At 34.2% G+C, this 17916-nt stretch overlaps 1 protein-coding gene across 2 annotated transcripts in view; it reads left to right on the top strand.

The window, feature by feature from the left end:
• Positions 1 to 17916, top strand: part of LOC126735413 (ubiquitin conjugation factor E4 B) — a 64486-nt gene that overhangs the window by 16931 nt on the left and 29639 nt on the right. For both annotated transcript variants that reach the window (XM_050439389.1, XM_050439388.1), the window contains exons 7-12: positions 3200 to 3328; positions 4268 to 4482; positions 4547 to 4918; positions 8390 to 8636; positions 10473 to 10697; positions 14855 to 15092. In XM_050439389.1, the coding sequence (XP_050295346.1) occupies positions 3200 to 3328; positions 4268 to 4482; positions 4547 to 4918; positions 8390 to 8636; positions 10473 to 10697; positions 14855 to 15092 (1426 nt within the window). The remainder of the gene's footprint in view (positions 1 to 3199; positions 3329 to 4267; positions 4483 to 4546; positions 4919 to 8389; positions 8637 to 10472; positions 10698 to 14854; positions 15093 to 17916) is intronic.

A 17916-nucleotide genomic window follows, 5' to 3' on the forward strand; every position in this document is an offset into this window, starting at 1 on the left:
TACGAAAATAAATGCGTCACTATTTTATTTTGACATAAAAACGACAGTTCTAAATGTCAAAATAACACATAAGGGCCATCTTGAATAAATGCATTAAATAGAAATCTTGTGTTACCTCATTTAAAAGGTTTTATTGAGTACTTTTAATATTTATTACATGGACTCGGTGGACTCCGCTTTGACCTGTCTAAAAGTAACAGCCAAAAAAATACACTGTTGCGATTTTATTAACGTTTTTAATAATAATATACAAATAATTTATAATTTTTGAATTTTGGATTTAAAGATTAACTTTTTGGTTTCTAAAGACTTACCGAACCGCCCTCGTATGTCACATTTCACGTTAAACGTTATTGAACATTATTTAGACATTCCAAAAACCAAATAGCTATTAAAAAAAACTCGAAAAAAAATTTTAAGATATTTTTCCTTAACCAGTAAATTACTCTTGTATCGGTCATTGTTAGATATTGTTTAGTGTGTTTGGCAGTTTGAATTTATTGTTTTTTTCAAAATGGTTAATTCTCGTCCATTGAAGGAAAAAATAGAAGCAAAAATTTTTTTTGCCAGTTTTATTAATAGTTAATATTTATTAATATTTATTATATATTAATTATAATAATTAATAATTATTAATATTTATTAATATTTATTAATAGTTGAGTATAAAGCATGGGATGTCGTCGCTACCAGCTGATCGTTTTTTTGTGACTTTATGAATAATGTTGAAAATGTCTGTGTCAGTGACCGGTGCAAGAAAAAAATTACGGTTCGAATAAGTTATGTTTCTTATCGCGTGAAGCACGTTTTAAAAAACAGTTTTTATTTGACAATAAGTACAAGCAGCAAGTATGGTACAACGAAGATTGAGGCATAAGGCCGTTACATGATATTATATAGACTTAAACTAGCAAATACAGTGAAATATAATACAAAGCAACGTTAACATAAAAGTAAGCAAATAAATATATAGAGTGGTCAATATTGTGGCCATAACTAATATTTGGGAACTTATATTCGAACTATTTTCTGTACTTCTTACTGTATTTTGGCAATAGAGGATAGGAAATACTTATTGAATTCTTCACATATTAATTTATTTTTATCCGCGTCCGTGCCATCGGGAGTATTTATGTTTATATCTGGTTTAAAATAACAGTTTTTATTTATATTGCGGCTTATTATGGCTTATTATTTGCTAATGTTTGCAGACTTTTGTAAAAGTTGATTGTTGTAATGTTTTTTGACCTCCGAGATACTTTTTTTTGTATTGTTTTTCTAAAGTTTTATATTGAGATTTAATGTTAGGATCCCCAGTGTCGTTTGAGAGCCAATGCAAATTTTTTACTTGTTTTGAAATGTTTACATTGGTTACCCACTGACATTTATGTTTATTTTTAGTGCAATTTTTTAATTTTTTTTTTAGGAAAGGATATGTTAAAATGGTGGGTAAAAGTAGTTAGGAAATTTCAAAATTTTGTGTTTAAGTTCGTTCACCCAGTGCTCTGCTAATAAAGAGTCATGGAATTTTTTTTTATTGGTTTCATTGTAAGTTCGCCCTACGACAGCACTCACCTCTGTGGCCTGCCTCTGAGCTGCAACGTCCACCAAGACAGCCTTATGATCAGAAAATTCACAGTCTTCCGTAAATGACAGTATCTCGCCGTAGTTAGTATAGATGTTGTCGAGCGATGAGCCTGAAATGGATCTGGTAGGAAGAGAGTGTGATGGTTTAAGATTAAAAGCAGACATTAAGTCGTCAAAACTGGACATAGATGAGTTAGATGTATTATTAACATTAAGAAATTCTAGATTAAAATCGGCTCCCAAAAACAAATAAGTGGCCTTCCTTTTTGCTGCTATCAGAAGTTTCTCTAGATTTTTTTGAAACAGAATAATTTTTTCTTTACTATAATCAGGAGAGCGATAGAGCGACAAAAACATGCAATTTATTTTCTCGAGTTTAAGCTGACATGCGCAATATTCAAATGTTTATTCGATACATTCGAGGTATAATCTTGCAAATAAGGCAACTCCTCCGCCCCCCCCATATTTGATCTATAATAAAAGGAACTTAAATAATAGTTTTCAAGTGAAAATGTTTTTAATTTGGATTCACTGCACCAGTGTTCTGCAAAACTAACCAGGGCAGGGTTTTTTAGTTTTCTCAATAATACCTCCATTTCTAGCTGCTTTTTACGGACGCTTATAGTGTTGATTTGGCATATTCGCACGGTACCTCGGTTTAAATTTTCTGTGGGGCGAGTCTCGAAAAAACTGAAACTGACTTACAATAATTCCTTTGTCCCATACAGAACTTGTTAAGGAGTCCTTTATGTCCGCTGTTTTACACCAATTTTAAAGGCACTGTTAGATCCCTTTGTGTTCAGCTTGTGGCATTTAAAGCTTTCATTAGGCCAGTGTGTTTGCAGAAAAAGGTCATACAGCCATGTGAATATAGTAGCTGTATTCAAGTCCACTGGCTGCCCATTGGGTTTAATGGGTGCAACGATATCGGCTGTGACGCTGTTTTTGTTGGCGATCAGCTGTCCGTTAACGACAGCCTGGTTCGTGGTTGGAGGTGTGTCCATTGGGAGTGCCGCGGCATTGGTTCTCGGAAGCTGGGTAGTGGGATTGTTAGGTTGTGACGCGAGTCGTTTATCTTTTGAAGTGGCGTGGATTTGTTTGTTCATCCTTGTCTCATGTTCTTTATTTTTCTCCTTGGGAGATATGACGTTAGTCGATTTTTGTTTCGGAAGTTACTTTAGGGTATCAAATTTATTTTTCAGTAAAAGTCTAAAGTTGTTTTTTAGATAGTGTCGAATATAAATGTACCAATTTACTCAAATAAAATATGCAAATATCTCGATTTTTTTTAAATGGAATACCCTGTAATTTTCTCTTGCATGAAATTTATTTATTAAATGTCTACATTTTTTTAAAAATATGTCCTAAATTAAAGTCGCTTTATTTAGATATGTAACATTCTTTAAAAAACAATTATTTTTAAAAAAAAATTTACTTCTCAACCTCAGATTGCACGCAAATTATTTTTCGTTTCACTTTTGTTATATTCTCTTCCTTTTACAATGTGAGTTTCATCTCTCTATTTTTTTACTGGTGTATTTATTTACGAAATTAGCTCTCTTTGAGGTTAACGAGCAATTACTTGGTATTGTTTATGTAATATATTTTTTAGGGGATTTTTGACCGAGTTAGTGACACGCACTTACTTAGATGAAGAGGCGTTCGATAAAGTTTTTAGTCCAATTTTGCAGGGACTGTTTAGGATGATGCGGGAAGCTTGTCTTGTAGAAGATCAACATAGGTAAGTGCCGCTTTTAAAACAGCTTTATAAGATAAAATAGTTATTTATATAAAAACTGTGTAAAATGATGAGTGTTTTATTGGGGAAATTGGCGTGATGCATTTTTGACAAAATCTGTTTACACACGCTTGACGAGAACGAGAATTTTTATAATGATCGCTAGCTTTCTCAAAAATGCTTAAGTTTTCACTCGAGTGATGGAATTATATATGAATACTAACTTTTAAACAAATTAAATTTATTCAAATAATTCTGCACAAAAAAAAGGTTTACTACTCGAAAATTAAAAGATAAGTAAAAGTAAAACTAATTATGGGAGCTAAAATTACTTTGAAATGCTTATTTTGCGATACAATAATAATGAAATAATATTATATGAATAAGCAGGATTGTCCGGTCATCGGGGTTATTGGCCTGGTTGCATCACATAACTCTTGTAAGAAGTTCTAAAATCGTTGTCGCTGAATCTTATGTCTCTTGTAGCAACTTCCCTCGTAGCTTGTTCACGATATTTATTCAGCCTAACTCTGTCGAATCTGGATATGAATTGGTTGTTTTTGCTCTGTGATGATGGTTTAATTGTATCACGTGCACTGGACAAAGGAATCGATTTTCTCCAAGCAATTTGGGCGGCCTGTAGCTCTAAGGGGGTGCATTTTAGGACACATGTTTATAGGAAAAAAAAGTCTTATTTTAACTCCAACAATACGCTCTTAAAATATTTGCACCGAAATGTAAAGATTGTTTTTATTTTTTCTTAGACTGATTCAATGTGATAGTATTCGTTAATAGATTATTTTTTGGCTACATTTTATCGAGAGGTGTCCCTAGGTGACATACTTTATAATGTTTTTTAGGGTTTAATGAACGTTTGTTATTATTATTATAACTACTTTCAATTTAATATTTAACTAAGAAACTATTCTTTTTTATGTATAGAATGCCACTTCAAGCTCTTTTTGAGTTAGCAGATATAAGATGCGGCAACCGACCAATTTGCACCCTTATCACAAAACAGTTTCAGTTCTACGTGTCAGACCCCCTCACTAACGCGGCAGGACGTGAATTGACATTCATGACATACTTGGGTCCATTCTTAAATATATCAATTTTTGCTGAGGATTCGCCCAAAGTTGCAGAAAAAATGTTTAGTGGTAGGTGTGATTTTTCGGGAGTATTAGCAATACCGACATGTTCTTCATTATTTAACAATTTCAGGAACTGGTAACAACGACAAAGCCCTTAGGATAGGTCTTCAATTGGAATTGGAACACATTAGAAATACCCTGCACCGAATTATTCATTCTATTTTAGCGAATCAAGATAGTAGAGATTCATGTTTAAAGTATCTGGGTCAGGTTTTAAGAAGCAACGAGAAAAGGGCGCAGTTAGCCATGGACGAGAGGCTCCTCGCCGGAGACGGTTTTATGTTGAATCTACTGAGTGTGTTGCAGACTCTGTCTTTTAAAATTAGATTCGATAAGCTGGATTTGATGTATCCGTTTCATAAAGACGCGATCGTTCAGATTCAAAATGACACCAGGTTAAAGTTTTCATCGCAGGAGGTGGGCGATTGGCTTGAAGAATTTGGTAAGTGTTGTATTCATATTATATTTAATTATTATAAAGTGTTGACTTGATCCCATTATAACAAAGGAGTGTGATAGAACTTTTTTTTTATAATGTTTTTAATTAATGTTGTTGATGTATGCTTGATGTAACGGAATTTGATGGGAGTAATGATTTATTTTTAGTGTGGCATTTTGGCAAGTCCTTACTTATTTGTCTTACTCTAATTTTCGGATTTCAATTTTTGCTTGTTTTGTACAGTTTTTTAGTTGCTCGATCATGTGGAAAAATTTAAAATCTTATTGGTTAAAATTCGAACGAATTTTATTTTAGGGATTATTAAAAACAACTAACGACACGGTGCCTTAATAAAATATATGTCGTATGATAATGTTATCTCATTCTAAGTGAATTATAAATAAAAGACGAGTTGCCGCGTGTAAAATCTACAGAGAGCGAAAAAAAATTATTTCTTATCCACTGACTGATGGGCGTTGTTCTATGGAATGGTTGACTGACCATTTTATTTATTAGTAATATAGTCAGTAGTAGTTGCTAAAAAAATTTCAAGCTTAATACACGAATTGCACCCTTATAAATCTCGTTACGCACATCACAGCTGACTGACCACCTGTGTCCCTATAGGACGTTGACTGACTATCATAATTTTGATGTACATATAAAAAAACAAAAGTTCATAAAGTTTCAGCCTTAAGAAATCGATTTTATTATGTCGGTGATCACGACATGTTTGACCTGTTCTAATATTCCCTTGACTAACCGTAGCATTTTATTGTAAATTATGATTACAATCACCTGACAAAAAACCAGGCTTAATAAATTCAGATACTTTTTTTGGCTCTGCCTCTCCGTCTATAGGTGATATACACTACCGCTCAAAAGTATTTGCCCTCCATGTATTCTTTTTAATATTTTAAATTAGATACAAAAGTCTTATCTTTATACTATGGTTCGTTGAAAAACACTGAGTATTTAAAAATAGCAAATAACAAACAATTTAGTGAAAATATGCACTTCTTCTAAAAAATTAATCTGTTTACAGCTCGTTTCCGATGAAATTTGAAACATTTAAAGTTGTTTACTTTTCAAGAATTGATTTTGTGTAACATTGGTAAATAATTTCGCTTGCTTATTGACGATTGTCACCGTTTCTTTGCTGGTTTTTCGACATTCTTTAAAATGGCTAAAACAAAAGAGTTATCGGTAGAAACAAAAGCTGTTATCATTAAACTTCATAAGGCTCGCAAGACTAACCGTCAAATTTCTACGGATTTTGGGAATTCTAAGGCGGAGTGTCGATTATAATGTTAGGAAATTCACCAGAGAAGAGACTATTAGCAACAAACCTCGATCGGGAAGGCCAAAGGCAACAAGTTCAAAGGAGGATTTAAATATTATAATTACAAGCAAACGCAATAGATGCCTTATCGCCCCTGAAATCACAGCAAAAATCAACAAGCAGCGTAAAAAAGCGGTCAGTGTTTCGACAATAAAACGGCGACTTTATAATGCTGGTCTTAAAGGACGTTTAGCTGTATCAAAACTGCTACTGAAGGATGTTTTTCATTCTTTCACACAAAGAATGGACCATTGATGATTGGAAAAAAGTTCTCTGGAGCGACGAGTCGAAATTCGAGGTTTTTGGAACGAAGAGGCGAGTTTTTGTTTGACGTTATGCCAATGAAAATCTAATTGGATGTAGTTATGCATAACGCGACCAAGTGCCAGAATGACAATTATGGGAAAACACAATTAAGTTTCGAATGCCGTTAAAAATCGATAAAATCTAATACAGATCTAATTTTTGCAAGCTAGATCCAAGACACTATTTCAAATTATACTATGTAAGCTTTTAGCAAAAAATAATAAAGTTTAGAAGTTATGATAAAATATGTCACCTAGTCTGGATATGCTTTTTTACTTATTATTAGGTTTTTTATTTTACAAAATTGAACTACACGCCAAACTTGTCGCATAGCGTGTTTATGCAATGCCATGTATCTTCTTTTTAGACTATATATTTCGACTGACAGCCCTATTTTTCATTAAGGTAGTTTATGAACAGCTGAAAATTTTATTAGAAACACCAACTTAAAATGAAAAGTGACTATTTAAAACCCTTACAGATCTTTTAGAAAATCCTGTAAAACACTTTTTATTTTAAAGTAAAAGAAACAACAAAATTACAGTAAAACTAAACCACTTTATTTACTAACATAATAAGCTAAGCAAATTACAACTGCATAGCTATAGCATACCTTGAAAAACTTCAAATAAAACTAGAGTTTCTTTGTAACAACTAACGATTACCTAAAAAGTTCTATTACTGCCCCATTTCATAGTAGCACTAGATAGATTGGTAACTACTTACCTCTATATTTATTTCATATGCGCGATTTAGTAAAATAGCAGTCAGCATTTTTTGAAAATTTAAATTAAATCACTCAAGAAACGTCTGTTGATATTTCCTAGCTGTAAGTTCGGTAAATGTATCTGCGAGAAAAATGATCAAAATTTGACAAATATCACGTGATATATTACATATTTTTCGGTGCCAGATCACGTGACGAACTTAACTGCTATTTGCATTACTAAGCCAAGTGTCCAGTATCATGGCGTTTAATTGACCTATGCAATTTCGTGGTGGCATTTAGTCGTTTTATGCGAAATTCAACTAGTGTTATAAACCGTTTGGCGCTTAGTTTAATGTAAAATATATCCTTAACTATAGATTTCTAACGCTCGAGATTTTTCTCGTAGATAAACATGGTATTTGGCCGTCAGATGACACAATAATACCAAAAAAACGAATTTGCCGCTTGGTCGCGTTATGCATAACTATTTCCAATTAGAATGGAGGGAATTCTTCGGAAAGAGGGAAAACTTTATCTTTCAACATGACAATGACCCCAAGCACACGTCGAAATTGTGCAAGCAATATTTAGGTCAATTACAAAGGCAACATCTTCTGAAAGTTATGGTATGGCCCCCACAATCACCGGACCTCAATCCTATCGAATTACTGAGGGATGAACTGGATAGACAAGTGCGAAAATCATGCCCAACATCAAAAGAAGACTTATGGAGGATCATCCAAGAAGAGTGGCACAAGATACCTCAAGAAACTTTGGACAAATTAATTAGAAGACTACCGAAACTCTGTGAAGCTGTTATTAAAAATTCAGGCAGACATGTAGATGAATCCAAAATTTGATTTTCTTAGATTTAATTAATTGAAAAATGTATTGTTTATATTCATTTTGTTATAAATAACTTTAAAACAGTCATATGTAGGCAAATACTTTTGAGCGGTAGTGTATTTTTTAATTTAAAAAGTTGCCGCTTTAACCCAATTACCATTCCTCCTTTCAAAAGGTTTTTTCCGTTTCAAGATTTAGCCTCAATCGAGCACCGCGAAAATAAATGGACAACCTGTATGTTCTTGGATTGCAATATTTATTTATATTTAAGGTAAATCGCACGAGTTTCCCGCCCCGAATTTCTCTACGATTTGCTGGTTCTTAACTTTGCATTGCCACCATTTGGCCCTTTTGCCTGCCATCCAAAAGTACCAACGAAGACTGAGAGCCATAAGAGACCTGCAGAAGCTGATAGATGAGACGATAGCTACCGAAGCCCAGTGGAAACATTTGCCTTTTGCCGCCAGGAATAAACGCTTCATTAAGAGGTGGAAGCAGCAACTGAAGAAACTCAATAAGTAAGATCACTTTTTATTATATCTAATATAGTAGGAAATAGACTTCATGTTTGTGAAATGGCTAGCTGTGAAAACTGACTTATGTTTTATAAAACACTTAAAACATAATGGTCCAAAGATTACCATAAATTTCTCCAGGTTGAAGTACCATTATGCAAAGCAAAATAATAGACGAAGGGTCCTGTTTACTTCACAATCTTTATTTCAAGAATCCCGATGCGTTTCGGTTGTTGTCAGATTTTAATATGGAGACACACAATCTTATCAACAAGATCTTAATATGGAGACGGTTTGTGGATGATATTTTTTTAATTTGGACAGGTTCCAAAGCGGAATTGCAGAAATTTCACGTTTTTCTCAACTCTTTAAATCCGAAAATTCAATTTACGGTCGAAATAGAGTGCAATAATAAATTAAATTTTTTAGATCTAACTATTAATAGGATAAGTAAGAGCTTACAATACTCCATTTATAGAAAACCAACACAAACCGACAATGTCGTTCCTGCAAAATCAAACCATTTCTTTGGACATAAACTGGCAGCTTTTCACGCATTAATTCATAGACTCTTTACGATCCCTCTTTCACCTTTGGAATTCTTAAAAGAACAGAACACTATCTATCACATTGCAATTAACAATAGGTACAAAAAGTCTTTAATAGATAATTTGATTAGAAAAAAGCTTAATAAAATATTATTTCAGTCCCTCTCTAGTGAGCCCCTTGATCAAACCATCCATCCTTACCAACCTCCGAAATATGTAAAAATTTCCTTTATTGGTCCGATTTCTTTAAGAATAGGTAATTTACTTAAGTCCTTAGACAACAATATAAAAATTGTGTATAAGTCCTTTCAAAATATAAAAAATCTTTGTTCAAGATTAAAAGATTTTGTAAGCCCATTAGAAGGCAGCGACGTTTACCTCTTATCATGCGACTCTTGTCCAGCCAAATATGCTGGTCAAACCTGCCGAAATTTCAAATTAAGAATTAAAGAACATTTAAATTCTCAGAAGTCGCCTAATGATAAAAGATCTGCCTTTGGATTGCACCTAAGAGAAACAGGTCATTCATTTAATATAGACGACAATTTCAAAAGCAAAAAATTAAATATATTAGAAAATCTAGAAATAGCAAAACTAGAAGTAAATACACAAGTTAATTGTCTGAACGAACCTATTAACGCCCGCTACCGAGAAGCGGCCAAAATTGTAAATTTATTTAAGTAGTTTCCACATTTCTGAGAATTTACTGTTTTTTAAAATTTTCTGTTAACCGCATTTAATCCTAGATGTCCCTATTAGTAATAGCATTAAATATCTGTGTATAATGTAGTACCCATGTAAAATTTTTTTTAAAACCAAAATCCGTTATTGTTTGTAAATACGGAGTGATAACATGTTTTTAGATGGATGTATTGTCATGTTATGTGTGTGCCGTTTTTTGACCTTTTAATAGACATTTTGTAATAATATCACGTAAGTTTTACTATGTTTTTAATTAATTTATTAGTTTAATAACAACCTTTTATATTCTACTTACATAGTTTTCCCTTGACAATGGTTTAACAACCGAAACGCGTCGGGATTCTTGAAATAAAGATTGTGAAGTAAACAGGACCCTTCGTCTATTATTTTGCTTTGGTCCAAAAAAATTAATGTTGAAAGAATAGCCCGTCTACTAGAGTTAGTTAGTAGTTACAGAATGAAAATAAAAAGCATAGTCTTCCTACGTTTAGTTTATTAAGAGAATAATCTCTTTTTAGTAGAATGAATAAGAAAGTTTGCTCCTAATTATTGGTGGATAAGTACTATAGTTTTCTATAAATTTGTATAGATCAAAAGGATGCGGAGACGCTGGTCTGTTAGACAAGAACCTAATGGGACGTTGCTTATATTTTTACACTTTTGTAAGCGAATATTTGCTAACTTTAATGACAGGCGAACCCCCTGGAACTTCTGTACCTGATCTACCTCTGCGGCCTCCACAGACTCCCGCCTTTTACGCTTTACCCGAGTGGTACGTGGAGGACATTGCCGACTTTTTATTATTTGCCTTACAGTAAGTAACATTTTAATAATTTAATATTTAATTAAGACCATTCAACAGTGCTTTTATATCAAAACAAACCACCCTTAATAACTTCTTAAAAAAAACTAACCTCACTTTGATATGTCAAATGGGAACTCCCATCATTGTAAGCAGCATTCAAATATCTATTCAATACTGCTGAAAAAATCAAAATAGATTAACGTATAAGCAAATAGTAAGCAAAAATGCGTGGTAATAAAAGACATTTTATCAACTTAAACTTTGGTAGGTCAAATGGTTGCTTCATAGTGTCACACATTATTTTAAATGGCAAACAATTGTCCATCTTACTTCATTTATATATTGATTTATTAGTAAAAATGTATGGTAATAAACAGTTCATTGAATTCAAATAGTTTTTCTAAAATATATATCTTTATGCATGGGAAAAAATAACTAATGCTATTTTGAAATTCTTCCCAAAATTGTTAGCAGTATAATGGCGTATTTATTTGACTAGTATTTTTTGCAGTACCTAATAAGAACAAAAATAACATCACAGTAACTAGCATTTTAAATACGTTTAAAAACCAGTTGATTATTATTGTTAAAATTCTTATTCTGACGCTCAGTTAAAAATTCAAAAGTGCGAATAATTTAAAATGGTACACACTACACTACGCTTTGACTGTTCGAGAGTGGCTTAATCTTAGAACATTGAATACTTAGAATAAGCCTAACTGCAAACCCATAGGCAAGGTTGTTTGAGTTCACCATCTCTCAGACAATGATGTCAAATCCATTTTTCAATTTTTATTCAATATATAATTTTCTTAATCCATTACATATTTTTTTAATATGTTGTATTTTGTAACAGATAAAAACTGTACTTTTTAAAAGTTTCGTTTATTTGCTGATTAATAATATACAGGGTGTTTGAGAACTATGGGATCAAACTTCTAGGGGTTGTTCCGTGCAACAGTAGAATTCATTTGAGTATAGGAACCCATGTCCGGAAATGTGTCACTACGCCACTACGGCCCTAAGACGCGTTTAAATTTAGAAAAAATATTAATTACCTAAATAGGATCTGATGCATTCATTTTTACCTTTTGTATATGATAACATCACAACAATTGTTCAAAATGTCTTCCTCAATACACCGATTTAAACGCCGCACATGATTTTGGCGGACTACACTAAAAATTTGATCCTCGTTTTAAATGATTTCAAATGCTGCTGTTATTCGTCCAATTAAGTCTAGCTCTGATTCTACTGGAGTTTCGTAGACGAAAGACTTTACATGTCCCCACAAGAAAAAATCGAGCGACATTAAATCGGGTGACCTAGGAGGCCAAGAAACTGCTCCACCTCTGGCAATCCAACGGTGCCCAAACCGCTGAGCCAAATACTCGCGTACTTGTATAGCAAAGTGAGTCGGTGCTCCATCGTGTTGAAACCACATTTGCTGTCTAACGTTTAGTGGAACATTTTTAAGGAGTTCTGGGAGAACTTCCTCCAAGAAACGCAGATAAATAGGTCCTATTAACCGTTCTGGTAGAAGGTATGGCCCAATTAAATAATCATCAACAATGCCTGCCCATACGTTGACAGACCAACGATTCTAATGTTTTCTTGGAAAAATTGCCTAATGATTTTCTTCGTCCCAAACATGGCTATTTCTACTATTAAAAATACCGTCTCTTGTAAAAAAGGCTTCATCGGTCCACAAAACATATCGTAAAAAATTTGGTTGTGCAATGATGTGATTTAAAAGCCATCGACAAAATTGAACTCTAGGATAATAATCGGCTGCAGTCATACCTTGAACTTTCTGGAAGTGGTAAGGATGGAGTTGTTGCTCTTGTAGTACCCGCCAGACAGAAGCGTTACTCGTATTCATATTCTTAGCGACGTCGGCAACTCGCTGAAGCACCTCTTCTTCAAATTCGACCGTTCTTACGGTTCGAGCAACACCAGTATCACGCATCTTGGTCTTAAACATGCCTGTCTCAGCGAGCGAATTATTATACATTCGAATGCTCCCCTTCAATATACTCCCCTCCCTTTGCCACACATCTTTCCATACGTTTTTTCCATTGATCGAAGCAGTGCTGGAAGTCGGTCTTCTTTGGTGAGGGCCTTTAGGAGATCCGCCGTTTTTTGCTTTACCGCTTCCATTGACTCAAATCGGGTCCTTTTCAAAGCAGATTTTATCTTCGGAAACAAAAAATGGTCGCACGGGGCCAAATCTGGCGAATACGGCGCGTGTTCGAGCACTGGAGTGCGCTTACCGGCCAAATATTGCTTCACAGATAGCGCGTTATGGGCAAGTGCGTTGTCCTGGTGCAAAATCCACGAGTTCTTTTTCCACAACTCGGGCCGTTTCTTACGAACTCGTTCTCGCAGTGTAGCCAATACTGACAAATAGTAAGTCTGGTTGACAGTCTGACTTTCGGGAACCCATTCAGTCATCACGTTAATGTCGAAAAAAACGATCAACATTGCCTTGAATTTTGATTTGGACATCCTTGCTTTTTTTATTCTGGGCGATTCAGGCGTCTTCCAATGCATCGATTGCCGCTTGGTTTCAACATCGTATTGAAAAATCTACGTTTCGTCGCAAGTAATAATGTTTTTCATCAGTCCGGGATCTTCTTCTAACCTTTCAAGGAAATCTGAGCAGACCTGTTGATGCAAGAGCTTTTGGTCAGGAGTCAGGTTTTTTGGCATCAACTTCGCACAGACTTTTGTCATGTGTAATTCCCCGTGTAAAATTTTTCTAATCGTTTCTTTATCGGCGCTTACAGCCTCGGCAATCATCCGGGTGCTCATTCGACGATCTGCACGCACAATTTGGTTGATTTTGGTCACTGTTTCCGGAGTTGAAATCAGGTCGACCTGAGCGCTGGTCATCTTCAGTGTTCTCTCGGCCCTCACTAAAGCGCTTACACCACTCAAAAACGCGCGCACGAGAGAGAGAATTTTCCCCATAGGCCTCTTGCAACAATTTATAGCACTCAGTCGGAGTTTTTTTTCAATTTAACGAGAAATTTAAGATTGATGCGTTGCTCTTGTTTTTCGTCACACATGGTTTTCGGCACGAGAAAAAAACACGTTCGTTTCAAACCGCTACTGCACGAATACTATAATAGTGACTAAAACGTGTTTTGGTACGTGCATAGACAAGATATCTAGATACCCAACGCACTATTCGTTTTTTCCCCACCCGTTTAGGGCGCCCTCTAGGCACTCAGTCTCGTTATTTAATAGCCAGACCTCGTATGTGACCCACTTCAGATTTCAATTTTCATTTTTCAATAAAAAGGGAGTTTTTAGTCTTAATATTAATTACAAAAATGCACTGAAGCTACTCAAAACATCCCTTTAATACTAATACTGTACGAAAAGTGTACCATCAAAACAAGTAACGAGCGCAGTTGCCAAATACCTTCATCGCAAGAATATTTCTGGGCAAAATCTACAGCGTTGCCCCTGTGTGTGTAAATTAGGTGATTTAAAGAATTCAAATTTAAAATATTGAATATTATTAGTGTTTAGTGTAAACATAGTACAAAATAGTTTTGGTTATTAAATGAGTTTCACTCTTTCTTTTTCTTTATAATAAAGAATGCAACACAGTTCCTGCTAATTATAATAATTTATTATATAACTTTATTTTCTTCTGTTAAAATTGATTAATCACTGGCCACATGGAATACTAAGCATGTTTTTAAACAAAATATCCTCTCTGCCCCCTGTGTAGATGTTGCGCTCAATCCAAAGCAGCCAATATTTATTCTAGTGTATTCAATCTTTTAAGGGCTTAATGAACAGTTTTCAGCGAAGTGGATTGGCAGGCCCAGTGCAAAGTCGCCAGACTTAACACCACTAGATTTTTTTCCTTTGGGGGTATTTAAAAAGCAAAGTTTATAAAACCCCATCTGAAAATATTAATGATTTAAAGCATCGAATTACTCGCAAATGTAGAGATATTAGCGGACAAACACTTGCCAATGTTCATGAGGAATTTCAAAACAGACTTTATTATTGTCTCGCGAATAACAGATTTCATTTCGAGAACTTGTATAATAAAATAAATTCTTTTACACCCTTACTGTTTAAGAAGTTATTAAGGGTGGTTCGTTTTGAAATGCAAGCACTGTATATTTTTATTGCGTTTTTAGATATTTTCCTGGTCTCGTGTCGGATCGCACGGGAGACTCGCTGATAATATGGCTTTTAGTAACGATATGTTCGTCGAATATGATCAAAAATCCGTACCTTGTTGCCAAACTGATTGAGGTGGTGTTTGTGATAATTCCGAGTATTCAGCCTCGATGTGAGCCATTATACAATAGATTTATGTTGCAACATATTTCTCGTACGGTGTTGCCGAGCTGTCTTATGAAATTTTATACTGATGTAAGTAATATGCACAAAATACTAGTAAACATCATCTTTAGCAGAAGCCTCAAACTAATTTAAGTAGGTACTTCATGTTTCTTTACCATCAAACATTGCTGCTTTTGTTTTCATTACTGTTAGCATTTCGAGCCCAGGATGGAAAATACTTAACTTTTACCTTTAGTTCTAGTATTGTTATATAATTCTCTTATTGTTTATCTGTAGCAATTTCTCTTTAATTGTCACTTCAAAGTGGTTTACAAGTTAGTTATTTACGTTCTTCTTTGCGTCTTTTGTTGCGTTCTTCTTGCTTTTTAAGGTCTGCGTTTAAATTCTATAAGCATTTTTTATAGCCCTTGTGAGGACTTTTCAATTTCTGTCTCGCTCTTCATTTTCTTCATTCCTATCGGCCTCAATGGTCTTTAATAGATTTTTCCGTTTTTTATCTCGTTTTTTGTTCTTCTCTCTGTTGACGGTCTAGTTCTATTTATTTCTCATTTTGCTCCTTAATGGAGACCACTAGTTTCAAGAGAACAGTCTGTGATGTACAGTGAGGGACAAAAGTATTGGCACACATGCTTACAAAGTGTTTAAAAATAGGTGCCTTGTAATAGTATGTGAGAATTTTGAAGCAGTTTTTTACATTCTTTAACAGAATATTTATATGAAGTAAAATATTTCTTTAGGAATAGTGCTTATTTAAGTGCATACTTTGCAAATATGGGTCGCAAAGGCCAAGAAACAACGGAATCCGAGCGAAAAATAATTGTACAGCAGCAAAAAGAGGGTAAATCGTATTCAGCGATTGCCCAAATTGTGAAGAAAAGTCGATTTACTGTGCGTAGTGTCTTAAAAAGGTTTGAAACTGCAGAAAATTTTAAAAATAAGCCTAGAACTGGACGCCCGCCAAAGTTAACGGAGAGGCAAGAAAGAAAAATTGTGAATAAAATTAAGCAAAATCCTCGAACTAGCGCTTCTGAAATTGCGGCTATTTTGACAGAAGAAGATAGCATCAACGTGAGCTCAAAAACAGTACGAAGAGTTCTTCATAGGGCTGGATATAGTGCCAGAGTAGCTCGGAATGAACCATTTATTAATAAGGTTAACCAAAAAAAGCGTCTGGAATTTGCGAATGCACACTTTCATCAAGATAATATATTTTGGGACAAAGTAATATTCTCTGATGAAAGTAAATTTTACATTTTTCATTCAGATGGGAAAGTGACTGTGTGGAGGAAGCCCAATTGTGAACTAGATGCACAAAATCTGCATAAGACTGTAAAACATGGTGGTGGTAGTGTACTAGTGTGGGGCTGTATGTCATCGGGAGGGGTCGGAAATCTGGTTTTTATAGATGGTATTATGGACAAAAATGTATATTTAAATATTCTAAAAAAAAACTTAAGAGCTAGTGCGGAAAAACTTAATTTGGCAAATGATTATTACTTTCAACAGGACAACGATCCGAAACATACAGCCTATATAGTCAAGCAGTGGATTGCGTTTAATGTCCCTCATACTTTAAATACACCTCTTCAATCTCCAGATGTCAACCCGATCGAAAATCTTTGGAGTGAGCTAAGAAAACGAATAAGGAAACACCATATTTCCAGTAAGGAAGAGCTTAAACGTGTTTTGCTGCATGAATGGAATAGTTTTGAGCCTTCCTATACGCAAAAGCTGGTCCATTCAATGAAAAGGAGGCTCACTCATATTATGAAAAGAAAAAGAGGTCTTACAAAATATTAGAACTGGGATTAAATGTTATTTTTTTTGGTGTGCCAATAGTTATGTCCATTTTAAATAGAATGTAATTTTTATTTTTTTGTTATGCTCTCGTTATGCTTAAGGAAATCTGTTTTATTTTTCATTATTATTAATGTACTAAATCTTTGGTATGTTTTTAGTTAGATAGTTATTATTGGGTTACATAAATATAGTAAACATTAATAAATTACTTTATAAAATTATGGTGTGCCAATACTTTTGTCCCTCACTGTAGGGATTATTATCTTGGTGGTAGGTTCAAGATTCGCACTACTTTAATAATGAAATACGTCTTGTTCGGTTTATAACAATCAAGTGTAACAAAACAAAGGTAAGGACACAAAGTCACGGTCTCATCAAATCCATATAATTTTTTAAAAGCTACACGTGTTTCGCTCCTATCGGGCATCATCAGGCCTAAAAAAATACATTAAGATATTTTTCACAAAAAGAACGCTTATAAAACTCATTACCTAAACCTACACAGCTCACATTACAACTAACAACAAAAGAAAAGCTAGGTTAAGTTAACAATTCCCACCATAGATAAAAATGTATGCTTAAAAAATAAAAAAGTAAAAATGTAAAATGTCACCAGTGGGGAACGATCCCGCAACCTTTAGATTCACAGGCGCGCGTCTAACCCATAGGCCATCAAGTAACGATGATCAAAAATGGAAAACAATCCGAACTATACTAATAAGTGTGAATATAAGTAAACAATCTTAACAATAAAAACTAAAAATATCTAAAATCGAAAAAGAAAAGACTTTTTAAGACAGGTTGTTATAAATGAGGTGAGGTTCAAACGTGAAAATATCGTTCACACACACAAGGACTTCTTAGCTTTAGTTATTTCCATTTTTTCTAACAAGTCCAGTTTTTTTGCCTTTTGAGCACTCATGCAAAATATCTGTTCCCTGAGGTAAAGAAAAACCATGTGAGGAGGCCAATAAATGATTTGCAAACGCCGATTTAGTTTCGATCATGTCAGTATCCCTATACCTGTCCACCAAACTTGTATGTTCCTTTATTCTGGTGGAAATTTTTCTCCCCGATTGCCCTATGTAAATGG

The sequence above is a fragment of the Anthonomus grandis genome, chromosome 4 (assembly GCF_022605725.1).
Source record: "Anthonomus grandis grandis chromosome 4, icAntGran1.3, whole genome shotgun sequence".
Classification (NCBI taxonomy): domain Eukaryota; kingdom Metazoa; phylum Arthropoda; class Insecta; order Coleoptera; family Curculionidae; genus Anthonomus; species Anthonomus grandis.